This window comes from Drosophila nasuta, chromosome 2L, assembly GCF_023558535.2.
Source record: "Drosophila nasuta strain 15112-1781.00 chromosome 2L, ASM2355853v1, whole genome shotgun sequence".
NCBI classification, from domain to species: Eukaryota; Metazoa; Arthropoda; class Insecta; order Diptera; family Drosophilidae; genus Drosophila; species Drosophila nasuta.
In genome coordinates, this window is record NC_083455.1 from 12,439,834 (window position 1) to 12,454,255 (window position 14,422).

Sequence of the window (14,422 nt, forward strand, 5' to 3'; positions counted from 1 at the left end):
AACATGGCTTTCTATCGCTTATCTTAATCAAAGACTTTCAGCTTAACAGATAGAGGGAAATTTTCAATGCGATGCAACATCAAACATGTTCGCTTGCAACATGTTGCCATCAGAACTGGGACAGTTTTTGCCACACTTTTTATTACGTATACGTAAATACTTGATTCATGAATGGAGTTAATGCAAAATGGTGGCAAGCGTTGCTTCAATTACAGAGGGCGCCTGAATGTATGCTAAATAAAGAAGCTGTCGTGGACATGTGAGCACATCTAATGATCCCCCATTGCATTTTGTTGTGTGCTGTGTGTTGTGTGTACAGTCTCTCAAGGGGTTCATCGTACGCCAAGAATCTGGCATTGTTTTTGCGTGTTTGTGAAAAATTGCCAATTATTCGGTTGAAATATCTTTTGCGGCTGGCGGTTGAGGCTCTTGAGGCTGGCTGGCTGGTTTGGCTTGTTTGCTTTGTAAATCTAAATTTAAGTGAATGTCTGCGCCATCTCAACAACAACAACAACAACAACAACCAACAACGAAGAAGAGAGGAGAAAAAGTTCACACAACAAATTAGCGAAATCAATTTGAAAATTTCGCTAAGTGTGCGAACTTTTTTTTGTTTAACACGCACATAACTCAAAAACTCATTGGGCCAACATTTTCTGAGGTCATTGCGGCATTTTCGAACCAAAAAAAAACTTTGGCCAGGCAAAAGGCCAAAGTTTCAAGTGGCCTGGCTGAAATTCATTTCATACTTTTGTCGATTTAATTTTATGCTAGCCAAAATTTACATCTTATCAAAAATTCTGAGTTTAGTAGAAAAATAAATATTTTGTCAATACTTCTAGAGCTAAAGAAATAGAATTTAATTCTAAAAGTTGTCTTTAGTATATATATTTCTTTACACACTATTCTGCTTAATGAGGTCTTCAAATTATATCTTCTTACCTTTTCCTTCCACTTAACTAAACTGCAATTTGTATTTAATGTATTTTTAATTTTTATGGGGAAGCGACAAATTAAACTGTCTGCGAATTTATGACCATTTTATTTTGACAATTTATGCTAGAAAGTTTTACGAAATTACAAATTGTGTCACAATTTTTATGGAGTGTGTGAACGTTAATTTTATTTCACTATTTTTTTGTTGCTCTTCCGCTTTCGCATTTAGTACTCAGTAATTAAAGCCATATGCATGTAAAGCACCTGGTTTCGTTTTTTTTCTCTGCAACTAAATTACAAAGTACTTTTGAGTTGAGCTGTGCAAATAATTGTAATAAAATGCAATTGAACAATTTTGTTAGTAGTGAATAAATTCCTTTTTTTGTTGCCAGGTTGGGAATTGTTTAATTGAATGTGTGAAACACTTGCAAAAAACATTCGATTTCAAAGACCAACTCAAATTGATTATGCTCGTAAAAATTGTGACATTCATTTTCCCAACTGTTAGGCAATCAATATAGAAAAATGTCTGAGATATGTTTTTATTTTAGAATTGTTGGCCAAATGGATGCGCTGCTCTTTTTGCCATTTAAAAGCTTTAAGCCTGTAAGTTTTTCGAGTTTTCTATTTTATATGCTGATCGAATTTAATTTAAATTTAAGCCTGCGCTTTAATACATATAACACGCAACTCAAGTGCAACATTGGCTTTTTATTCCATCTCTCTTGCACTGTGAGTCGTATTTCTTAGCTGCATTTAAGAGCAAGTTAATGTCACACGTTCGCTGTCGCAGCCTTCCGCCTTTCAGCAAACACAGCGGCGAGGAGATAAGCGCAGAGTTGTTAGTGTACTTTGAATGTTGTCATTGCTTTTACAAGTCAGCTACATTATACTTAGTTATGCATGTCTGTGCACACAAACACATATGTGTGTGTCTGCTCACTGCACTCAAGTGTGAAATGGAAAATGAGTTCGCACTTTAGATTAAAATCGCTAAACACTGCGATGGCTAAAAGGGAGGCGGATAGAAGCCTTGCTTTATTTGATAACATTACCCTAATTAATTCCAAAGGAAATAATTATTGCACGGATAAAAGTGTAAGGTTCGGAAGAGGTCTTCAATAAATTTATAATAATATAATAATAAGTAATCCATAATTTTTTAAAATACACACAAATTAGAGGCTAATTTGGCCATATACGAAATTAACTCAAAGTAAAACGCTAAGTCCTTAAAAAAAGTTACATATCTACTATATAGAATCTCATTAGCACAAATATATATAATTCAAATATATTACCTACAAATTATGTACGAATTTAAATAAACTTAACTTACTTTTCACTCGTAATTATGCTTTAGAGTCATGTTCGTTTATCTGCGTTTATTTAATTAGGAAACATGACATATATGCTGCTGCCATTTAAAAATGGCACTCAATTCGTGTTTAATTCAACACTGCTCCAATGGAGAAAGGTCAATTATCGAGATGGTTTAACACAATCTATTATGCCAATAAAATTAACGTATTAAATAACAAGTATGACATAAAGGTCTAAAGGTCAATTTTCACGCTCGATCTAAATGACATTAAATATTTCACTTTCTCATATGGGAGATACAGATAAATAATTACAGAAAAGGTCAATCAACATTATTGTATTTCATTTTTTATTAAGATATTTATTAGTTGTTTGAAGAAATCGTCGACGCAACTTCAAAAGCGTTGGCAATTAAACCTTGATTTCTATCAATGCCAATTAAAGGAAATGGAAAAACTTTCATTTCTAATTAAAATCATATTAATCGAGGCGATAGCAAATAATTCGTTGCTAAGCTTTGAGTTTAGCCTGAATGGTCGAATTTTCTTCAGATTTTTTCCCTTCTTTTTTGTGTTTTTTTTTGTTGCTTGGCCTGCACACTGCAATAGAAATAATACAATTGATTGGGGTTTTAGTTGAGCTTCTTTATTTGTTTACACCACGCACAAGTAAATTGGTTTCGATGGTTTGGGAGGGTCAACAACAACAACAAAGGGAAAGTGGGAAACGTGCCACATTTTCATTCAATAATGTTATTAGCCACAGCAATTTCAGTTAGCCTTTGTGTATGTTCTGGGCCTTTTTGTGCAATTGCGAGAGTGTTTGCCTTTGGCCCATTCACACAAAAGCATTTTCACTTGGCCTTTCAGCTGTTCATTTTCGTTGATTTCATTGTGATGAATTCTGTAAGCTTTTTGTGTGGCTTAGGCACCCAGCATCAGCATCAACATCACCATCAGCATCAAGATTAATATTATTTACTCAGCTGTAAGAAAGACTTGGTCATCATTTCGTAATGGATTTCCAAAAAAAAAAAAAACGAATAAGAAAAGACTACTCTATGATTATGAGTGTGGCAGCTATAAAACCAAATTTGACGATGCTTTGATTACTTTGGCACGTCTTTAATAACTGATAACCAACGTCTTGAATCTCCAAGATTTGCATAAGCGTTTTGTAGTAGTAATCAAATCAACTTTTCCCATTATTTAATGAAACTTTAACCACTGTGCTGTCAGCACATTTTTCTTTTCAATTTTTTTTTTTTTTGGGAAACCTCAAAATCACTTTAGTTTTAATAACTCAGCTGAAAAACTTGCAGAGACTACTTTGAAAGTAGAATGTTCAATATGAATAAAAAGTTGGTCTTATACTTTAGCAATCGCCAACAGAAAGTGTTAAAACGAAAACTTTTATTTTGCGCTAGATTTAATTCAATTGCAAAACATAATTTGATGGGAATGACAGCTAAATCAATGCAGAAATCATAGCTATAGTTTTCAGCTAGATAATCCGACAGGTGTACAATACTTTAAGTAATATGGGAGAGAGAGGATCCAATAAAGTTAACAATCTAATGAAACCCAACTCACATTCAGTTTATCAAATGAAATTAGTTTTTAGGCCACGATTTATGCGAACCCAAAAACAGTTTTCGTAAACTGAATCCTCTCTACTGTTGTTCCATTTTAATTAAAATCATGTCGATTTATAGTTTCGACGTGAAAATTCAGCTCTTCCACGAACCCTTATTATCTTATTTATTGGACACAAAACGCGTGACTCTTAGTTGAATAAAATTCAAAGTGGTTGTGAACAAAATAGTTGGCATTAGATTGTGGTTTTGTTTGTAGTTGTAATTGGAATATATATTTTACAATACATATCACATTACTTAAAGCATCGCAATAGAATTAAAGCCAGACAAATGCGTATAAATTGACAACCAATTGACTGACTGAAAATGAACAGCAACTAAATGCGACTTAAAGACCTTTTAAATGCCATTAAAAGCAACAATAAAATGAATTTTATTGTCTTTAGTTTGGCTTTTGAGACGCACGCGTTTCCTTATTCGTAATTTTCCACCACTTTTCTTTGGCTATTCGGGCCTTTTTGTTGCCATTGTTGTCTTTTTGCGCATTGTTTGCTTTGCTGTGGCTGTGCAAAACAAAAGAGGCGCTGTTCATTTAATTAAACCAAAACTGCTGCCAGCCATAAAATATAATTAGATATTATTTGAAGAAGTCATATATAGTAGTCAGATTACAAATTGCACATCATAATCAAGAACACATTTCAATTCAAGTCAGTTTGAATTAAAGTTCAGTATGCAGATTTAAGCCAACGTTGCCTCTATTCGCCATTCACTTTGGCTGTGTGCCTTTCATAAGCTTTGGCTGTGTTATTGACAGCGCAAAGGATTAAACCGTGTGAGAATTTGTGGGCAACGCGTGTAGCTTATAAGCTCAAGGATGGCATCAAACAATCGCATTAATCCTCTTTTATGGCAGCTTTGACTGTGCTGACCCTCATTTATTATGCTGATTGCGTTGTCGAGATACTCGTCAAATATTTTAAAGTTCTTTTTCCTCAACTGAAGGTCTGCCAATTAGTCATAGTTCCATTTATCCGATTAAGCATTTGGTATGGCACTTTGGCTCAAGTCAATCGAACTTATTGGCATGCACTCATGTTGCACTAATTTTGCATGATTCAAGCTTAAGCATAAACAAGCACAAACACAACTGTGCGTATACGTAATATGTAATACAAGCATGCACAAGATGATAACCAAATCATGCTCTGCATTTCCGCTTCACTGCCAAACGCTTGAGCAAATATTTTGGATCAATCTGGTCTGCACAAGCATAACTTGTGCAACTGTCATGTAGCATTTCGTCTTCAGAAAAATAAAAACGAATACATGCTCAAGTGCCTGTGTATTTTTGTTAGTTTCCGTTTCCGCCAGCTGCATGTTCTTTTTATACCCACTACTCATACGGTAGAAGGGTATTATAATTTTTTTACCAGCAGACCATCTCCGACAGGAGTCTACTAACCCATAAATTATATACATATATTCTTGATAAGCGTCAACAGTCGAAACGATATAGCCATGTCCGCTTGTCTGTCTGTCATTATGAAGTCTTAGATCTCAGAGACTATAAGACATAGAGGTTTAATTTATTCGACAGCGCTTTTTAGTGGTTTTTGGTACATACAAGTATAGTCTTTATGATTACTAAAAATTTATTTATGATTAGATAGCAATTGTAAAATGCATTTAAGAAAAATAATTGCTTATGTATACGAGTATTTGGAATTTAATACTACATCAATATACCAAATATATCCTTTGGAATATATTCAGTATTTTTGTGGTATATTAATTTGGTATATTTTAAGAATACTTTTGCCCTTTACTACTTTATTTTTTAGGGGTCTTAATTGCTTTGACTGACAATTAGGTATGTTTTGCAGTCTATGGTATATTTTCAATGTAGTACTATATAAAAATACCGGCATATTTTTTTATAGTAATTATGTGGTATATTGATTTGGTATATTTTAGGAATAATACCGCATCTTATTCAAAATAGGTAGCGGATATCTCTCAGTCGAGCACACTCGACTGTAGCTTTCTTACTGGTTTTGTTTTTTCTTTTGGTTGTAGCAACTTCATACAACACAGGCACTTCCATGGATTACTCACAGCTGACAGTCACAGTTAAAGTTGCTTTGTTTTCTGTCAAAAAAAAGATAGGAGCAAGCAGCTGTGGAAGTTTCTTTCATTGTACACATGCAATTTCCGGCATATTGAATGCATATTTCAGGGATGTATTCATTGGAAAAGTTGATATGAATACATGCTAATTAGTTTTAGATATAGTGCATATCGTAAGAATACAAATGCATATTTAATGCAATGTTTGTGATGTAAACAAATAAACAATGCACCATATATTCACTATATTGTTACAATGTCAATTTTACATTTCGAATTTATTTATTTATTATGCAACCGATGATGCACTGCATTATTACATTAAAGTTATTTCGGCTTTGTTGTCGCCCGAAACGTGATTCCAGCTCAAATGTATTTTGCTTTGTATTATTGGATACAAATATTTGCAGCTAACAAAGCTTATTGGCTTTGCATTTTTGACATTGATATCATCTATATTTGATATGAAAAATCGTGATTTGTTGTCCATCATTTGTTTCGTTTTAAAAATATCTTTTTTTTTGATTTGTTTAAATTCGTATCAATTCAATTTGGTTTGCTGCATGTTTTTAATGAAAAGAATTAATTTTATCATTGCGCTTTGCAATATAATTCAATTAAAATAGAATTACAGTTTCTAAACATTGTTTTGTTTTCAAATTATGAAAAGTGCACTTCATTTTTGTGCCTATTTGATTACAATAATTGTATTTAAAATATTAAGCAGATATTGCGGTTGATAATATTAATTGAGCAATATTTGCTTCTAAATGAATATTGTTGAATTATTTGTGATAATTACACATTTTTTTTCCTGATGATTTATTAATTTTTTTATAACTGCTAAGAGAGAGTTTTAATTAACGCTAAAAAAAAAACCAACAACAAGATTTATTCAATAATGTGTTTTGCAAGTAAATGTTTGCACACAATATGCAAGTAATGCGTAGGTATTTTTTTTTTGGAAAATGAACAACAGGAAAAAATATAGTTGATGTAAACACCATTAAAATGCCATTTAGTGTACTTTATTGCATTATGCTGTGGCTCCATTAAACTCATTAAAATTTGACACTGTCCATGGACACGGACATGGACATCGATGTGGCAACGTGGCAATTACGAATATTGCTGGACCCCAAAAACGTTTCACACTGAGTTGCGCTTTCAATTTATCTCTCTTGCATCGTGCTGAAGGACAACTACAGGAACGAACTGAGAACTGAGCTCTGTGCGTTAATCAAATGTCAATTATGCTGCGGGTTTCACAATGGATCTTTGCCATAGTGACTCCAATTTGGAGCGAGACTGACTTCTGGATGGCTGGTGCAGCACTTTAAGCTATCTTCTCGCAGAAAACTTTCCATCAATCTCTGCTCACATTGTGCTTGCTCTCAGATCCATTCATATTGAAACCATTCGCATGTTATATGCTTGAATTTCATACTTGAGCGAGCTGCATCTCCAAGCCGATGGCAAAGCATATGCTAAGTGGCTAAGTGTGCACCGGAAGTGGCTGCCACGGAAGTGCCACAAAGAGCATTGTCAAAGTTTGTCTGTAAATATGAACTTTGTCTACTACACTCAAGCTCGTAGTTGGTATTTGAACGAGCGCATCAAACGCTTAATGCAAATTGTTTGGCCTGATATCACATAACAACAGCTGATATTGGTCACATTTCACTCTGTCTTTGCTTTCTTCGGACTTCTGTTACTGCCATCTGTGGCGTTAACAAGTAAAGGATACGCCACCAGTTCCATCATCAACCCAACTTCAACTCAATTGCCAAGCGAAGCAAACAAGAAAACTGTTTATCCAAAAGGAAGTCACGTAAAATGTCCAGGCTGCCAAACGTTGACTTCATTCTATATTTTGCCTCAAGTTTGATTTGGTTATCAACTGCTGTGTAAATATTAAACAGTGACGTTAATCTTGGCGAAGGCAATTTAATATGCATGAGATTTTCACAATTGAGTCTGCTAATCAAGGCAAATGTTCAATCTGTGAGCTAGCAAAGTGTTGGAAAATTACGTAAACCATAATTAATTATTTAATGCAGCAGGCAGCAATAAGCATTAATGGGATTACTTTCATATGAAAAGGATTAGGCCTTATTCTATGATTAATTAATAAATTCAATAAACCACTTATAAATATCAATGTTTACCTTTTATTACTAAATTAAGTTTGCTACATTTCCATAAATAAATTTCATTTTAATGTGAAAGTTTTCTTGCATATCAAAGTGCATATCACAATAGCAATTTGATACATGATGAATAGTTGAAGTAGGTTTAAATACAATCTAAACTGCACTTAATTGTGGAAAATAGCAAAAATGAAGTAAACTATTAAACGTTGAAAATAATTTGTGTTTCACAGTGCCTCAATGAAAGCAAAAAACTAAATACAAATTCAACAAAATCGTATAGCTTACTTTGTGGCGTAAAGTTATTGAATTTCTTCGCACAGAAGTTAAAATTTCTATTTCGTGCAATTTGAATGGACGTTTCACCAAAAAAATTATCAATGGAGAAGGATAATGCACAAAGATATTTAATATCAACATACGACTGAATGTGTTTTTCAATTAATTCTGATTTCATTTAGATATTTTCCGTAAATGCCAAACACACACGTGATAGAAATGTAGCTGCAGCAATATTATGTTTACAAATTCCACAAATAGCAAAATTACTCAATTTCCAAATTAGTTAATTGAAATAATTTTCCTAAATTTTAGAAATGACAAATGTATCGCATTATTATAAAATATGCAATCTAAATTCCTTATTTAATGTAGTGAGTTTAAACATGAGAAGAATGTTCAAAGAGACACAGATACATTCCATAAAGAGTGTGCAAATTAACTCAAAATATCAAAATATCTTGTACAATTATCTGTCTCTGGTGCTGCAAAATAATTTTTACGCCTCAGACACAGAGTTATACATACATATACATATGTATATGATGATGTCTGACATTTCGACAAGGAATCACTTGAATCGCTTGAAATGTTGCTTGTTGTGTATAATTTCCATGTGATTCTCTTTGTATGCATTGAAGTCTCGATGCCGATGATGTTCATGTGCATACCAAAAATGAGTTGTTTTTACTGGTATGCAGCAATCATTCGCCAACAAAATACACAACTTAAAGAATATCGTATTTATAAATTTAAGTTTAAAAATAACATTTTCGCAAAGCTGTTTCAAAACCGATGCTACTAGAGAAAATAAAATATTCACAAACTTTTCAAACATTTTTAAACTTTTCTGTATATTTCTCTTGTGAATTGAAATTAGATCTCTTTTATTTGTATACCCTTTTAAATTTATGGATTTGTATTAAATTTAGATACCTTGCAAATTTTATGAATAGTGTACAAATTAAACTGAATATGTTGGCGTTTAAAAATGTTGTCACATCACGTATACGACAGTGTGCCAACATTATTGGGACACTAATAAAGTGCGCACAATGTTGGCACTAACTCAGAAAAGCTGTTGCCATAAGTCTGAAATATGTACACGTTTGCCACATTGCTCCGTTTTCGTTTCTCTCACTCTACACTCTCTACTCGGTTCTCTTTCGTAGTCGAGTAGTTGCTGAGCCAAAAACACCGCACTTGACAGACAGACAAGCAAATATGACACATGCATTCGTTTTTGGCGCACACACAAAACTAAGGAAACATATGTGAAGATGTTCATAGTAAGTTGTCGGAGTGCTTGTGCATGGTTCACAAGATCTCACTGTGTATTTGTGTGTGCGAGTGTATGAGTGTTGTATCCATCCTTGAACCTTTTCTTCCATTTTACCATTTTCAATGGCGACTTTAAATGCAAGCAGACATTTTTGTCGCAATCTAAGCATACATCAGCGCAGCTTTCTTGCTAATTTATTTGAGTGACGCAGTCACAAAGAAATGTCATTCAAGATGACAGCTCAGTTGCACATGCTAACAGACAATTTATATTTATCTTCTCGCCAACCACTTTACTGATTATCCTACTATTAAATAGAATCAAAGCCACTTAAATACAGTTTACCAGAAAAATATCTTTAAATGAGAATTTCGTTTAGTCTGGATTCGTATGCAGATTTAAACGCTCTATCCTTTAAGACACACATCAGCATTTCACTTACAGAACTGTATCCTTAGAGCACAACGAGGCGTATGCGCAACGCTTCTCAGTTATTAGCATATTCTCAACTTGCTCAGCTACTTAATGATGCAGAAATGTTACACACAAAAAACAAAACACATACTCACGCAACCCTCGAGTTTGCCGAAACTCGGAATCCATTTCAGTTTCAAGCCATTGATTATGCTTATGTCGCACAAAAACATGACTCAAGGGAAGTGGAGAGATTGCATACTTTGAATTTTTGATTGCTTGACAAAATCAAAAGTACACACGGATCCCTTTTAAGCAATTTATTTAAATCATAATCACGAATGCAGTAACGCAAATCACAGCCAAATATTGAAAACGTGTTCTTCCCTTTTGCAACATATTAAATAAATTTTAGTTTGAAAATTCATAATTTAATAAGAGTAGAGATCCGCACATTAAATTTGACTACACTAAAAATTCTTATCGAGTTGCCCAGCTTTAAATCCAAGGCCTTCACTTCTGACGTCATTCTGAAGCTGGCAGCCGAGTCAACGCTGATTTATGCAAACAGCCAACGTGATGAGAGTAAATTAATGCATCTGATGAGAAAAACTTCTCTAATGGCATTCACAACTGAGCAGTGGCAAAATCTGCTAGTGGGCTTTAAAGAAACTTTAACTCTTTTGCTACTAAGAGATCTTTTCATTTTATGTTTTTGTCATTTAATATTAAATTGGTTAGGTAATTATAAGAAAAGGTTTACTCTAAAATGTACAAAATGAAATTGAAGCTTGTTAAGCTACATTCTGAATTCATACAATTTGAAACATCCCTTTTCTATTAATTTGAGTAACATTGCGAACCTTTTTGCTTAAGCTTTGTCCTTATTCTTTTGCCCTGGTGTTATTAGATATCAAAGTAAAACTCCATTTACTCCGCTTGATGCTTTTGTGTTGGCACTTCAAAGCAAACTCCATTATCAGCTGAGAGCCTGCGTAATCCAATAATCTAATTTACAATTGCCAGTATCGTATGATTTGTGATGTAAGTAACGCTCAGTATAAGCTACACAAGCTTTGTCTCTGTTTAAAGACAATAAAATTCAGCGACATAATTTCAAACTATGTCCAAAAACATTATTCATAATATTTGTAAAAAAATAACTCATACGCAGAGCATAAAATAAATCCAAAAGCCACAAAGATTTTAAGGATTTTTCACACTTGAATGGCACTTAAATTTTTTGCAGCTGCTTGCATACTTCACAGCTGACACAGCATAAAAATCGCAGCGTATAAAATAATCCCAAAATCTCTAAACTGGCAATATTGAACGTTTGCGCTGCAATCGAGTTGCAGTAATTTAATTTGCAGCTGAATGGCAGTTTAAACAGAAAATTCACTTAAAACCTAACAACTAGCAATTAATTTGTGCGAATAAAAATGAAAAACAAGCTAAATTTCCAGCGATAAATAAAAGCCATTATCGATACTTTGCTACAACAAATGCTCAACAAAATAGTAAACAATAAATTCTGTGCAAACAACCAACAAAACCAACGTTAGCAATAACAATAACGCGATATTGATGCCGAGAGCTCTAAGTACTCGGAATTGAAATATCTGGGTGGCAGTGCTTCAATTTCAATCTGCGGTTGAAGGCAATAAATCAAAGCGAGTGCAACACAGTTGCAACAGCATTTTGCGGAGTACAAATAATTATTTGATATGAAAGAAAAATGCAAGTAATTTACTAAGAGATTTCTACAGAACTTTGGCATATTTTGTGAGAAACTGCCACTTTAAATTGCGCGAATATTTCAAATGCAAAAATATGCAGCTGTTTAGCTTGTGTAATCTTTTGGAAGAAATCGTTCATATCACCTTTCTACGACATATGGTATATGTATGTTTGTAGCATAGTATAGTTGGGTTACACGTGAAACTCGCTGCACAAGCATAGGTTAAAAAGTTCATCGCAATCTCCTGGCTGGGGATTCGCGGCATTCATTAGCATGCAAATTTGAAAGTTTATCAGGGCAAACGGTTGAGCTTCTATTAGGGTTTCAGCTGTAAAAACGCCAAGCGCAAAGCTGGGCAAAGTTTTCACACACAAATTATGCGCAAAATAGAAAAAAGAAAGAGCCGCATATCTAGCTGGTCAAATTTTACCTGCATAATTATTATGCGTTGTCAACTGCATGAAAGTCTGTTTATTTGGCAGGAAATATTCAGCGATTTGGCAGCGTATTGTTGAGGCAAAGTTGATGATCACGTTTGTCGGCCCAACGTCCGTAGCTATGGAAATTTGTGCTCAAGTGATTTCTTTTAAGCAACAGCGGTTTGACAATTCTCAGAAATGTGGGATAGAGTTGATGGGCTTCTCGAGCTGATTTCAAAACAAGTTGCACCTTTGTAATGAGATTAACCGAAGTGCAATCGTCGCTGGAATGATGAAAGCCACTGCGAATGCATTCAAATTAGTATTCGATATTTAAACTTAGTTTAACAACTTGCCAATTGCCTATGTGAAAGACTCGCGTTCCTTTGATTGCCATAACAAGCAATGGACTTTTGAGGCACCAACTGGAGACGTGTTGCAGTGACCAATCCCAATTGTAATCGTTATAGTTACAAAAAGACTTGGCACAACAATTTATGTTAGTCCACAGTGTGCGATTGATGGCGAAGCCCATGTTGTGCTTGCCCACATACCAAGGCTCGGTCTCAACCTAAAAGCACTAATTATAATACACAGTCAACTAAAGAATTAACTTATTAACTCACCTTTTTGTGGTATGTAAAGTACTGAAATGACTTTAGGTAATTACCGATTGCCAGCACATTGCAGTCTGGACACAAATTTCCTCTACTCTCTTGCATTAATAACAGCACATGCAGAAAGTCTTCAGCCACATAGTGATCTTCCTCCAGAAATAAAACGAGACCTAGAACAGCATAAAATTTAAAACAGAGTTGGAGAAAGGCAATTGCAAGGAAACTCAACCATCTACAGGCTGGCTTCTACTACAAAAGTATGTAATTTCCTTAATTTTAAAGCTAATAATAAATAAATATAATTCAATTCATAACAATTACTTCACCTTGGTGATGCTTGGTAATTTCTAGTCCATTGAAAACCATATTAGCCTTCCACCACCAATGATGCTTCATCTGCGTAACATTGTGCAACACATTATTGCATTTACTCAAGGGATTTCTTAGATAGATGAATACCAATAAAATTTAGATATGCATTAAGCAATTTATTTCTATGCTCACCCTTCTATCGAACTCTGTTGCGAACATTCGTTAGGATCATCGCCTGGGAATTCACTTGGATGCATTTGTACTGTGTGTGGATAGAATATTTGCATCACTTTGCAAAACTTGATTGATTGCACCAAATCGTTTATGGCATTATCATAATAATCGTGCGAGAAAATCAACAAAGCCTGCGAGATATTTCGTGCTTGCGACAGACTGTAAATCAAATGCTCCAAGTACTCAACACGTTTGTGAACCTGCAATAATGAGATCTGTGTTAGCGGTATTAAATAGTATTTTAAATAATTCACCTGTATTAGAACAATTACAGAATCATTTGCCAGTGGTCCATATGCCTCCTCATTGAGCACCAATTGTTGCTTATTAATACTAATTATGCGAATCTTTATTTCCTCTATGCTCAGAGTTTGAATATCTGCTTCATTAAAAAAACGTGCTGCAAGAGCAAGCAAATTATTAGCTATAATTATTATTTTATTTACCAACTTACCTTCACTAAGCTGTTGTTGTTTGTTGGTCTCGACAACATTGGCTACAAATAAATCGATTAAGATTTGTTCTTTATTTTAATAAATATTCACTTACAGTACTTCAAAAACTTGGAAAATTCCCAAAGGAAAATTACAAGGTATATGTATAATAATAGTCCACAAATCCAGACTATATAAAATTTGACTTGTTTGTTTTCCATGGCACAACAACTGACTAAAAACTTCTAACTTCGAGTATAATTTAAATTATACCATAAAAATTGCAATTGTGACGCATATAAACAGATTATTATTTTCACTTTGAAGTGCCTTAAATTGTATAAAAGAATCGAGTACCCTACAGTTAATAACTTTAAAATATACTCGCATATTTACACATTTGCTGCTCCCCTGCAACCGAATTTGGCAATCCCATTTATTTACCCGAAAAACAGCAATATCCCTCAGGTGGATATTTGCTAAGTCCTTGTCACACACATCCAAAGTAAACTCAAGAAACAGCAGACGATGTAGGAAATTACTTTGGTAACCTC

The 14,422-nt window shown here is 34.0% G+C and overlaps 1 protein-coding gene across 1 annotated transcript; it reads right to left on the minus strand.

Annotated features, from left to right (window-relative positions):
- Positions 1-12,282: 12,282 nt before the first annotated feature.
- LOC132798256 (alpha-1,6-mannosyl-glycoprotein 2-beta-N-acetylglucosaminyltransferase-like) lies at positions 12,283-14,089 on the minus strand. Its single transcript, XM_060810047.1, has 8 exons — positions 13,984-14,089; positions 13,889-13,930; positions 13,689-13,834; positions 13,393-13,634; positions 13,215-13,330; positions 12,898-13,058; positions 12,628-12,842; positions 12,283-12,573 (listed from the first exon to the last, which is right to left on the minus strand). Exons 1-8 carry the CDS (start codon positions 14,087-14,089, stop codon positions 12,342-12,344), a joined length of 1,260 nt encoding a protein of 419 aa, XP_060666030.1. The 3' UTR covers positions 12,283-12,341.
- Positions 14,090-14,422: the final 333 nt, after the last annotated feature.

Coding starts and splice junctions, on each gene's coding strand:
- LOC132798256 (XM_060810047.1), bottom strand. CDS start 14,089: ATGGAAAACAAACAAGTCAAATTTTATATAGTCTGGATTTGTGGACTA. Junction 13,331..13,392: donor CAACAGAGTTCGATAGAAGG/GTGAGCATAGAA, acceptor CATCTATCTAAG/AAATCCCTTGAGTAAATGCA. Junction 13,059..13,214: donor AATTACCAAGCATCACCAAG/GTGAAGTAATTG, acceptor ATGCTGTTCTAG/GTCTCGTTTTATTTCTGGAG.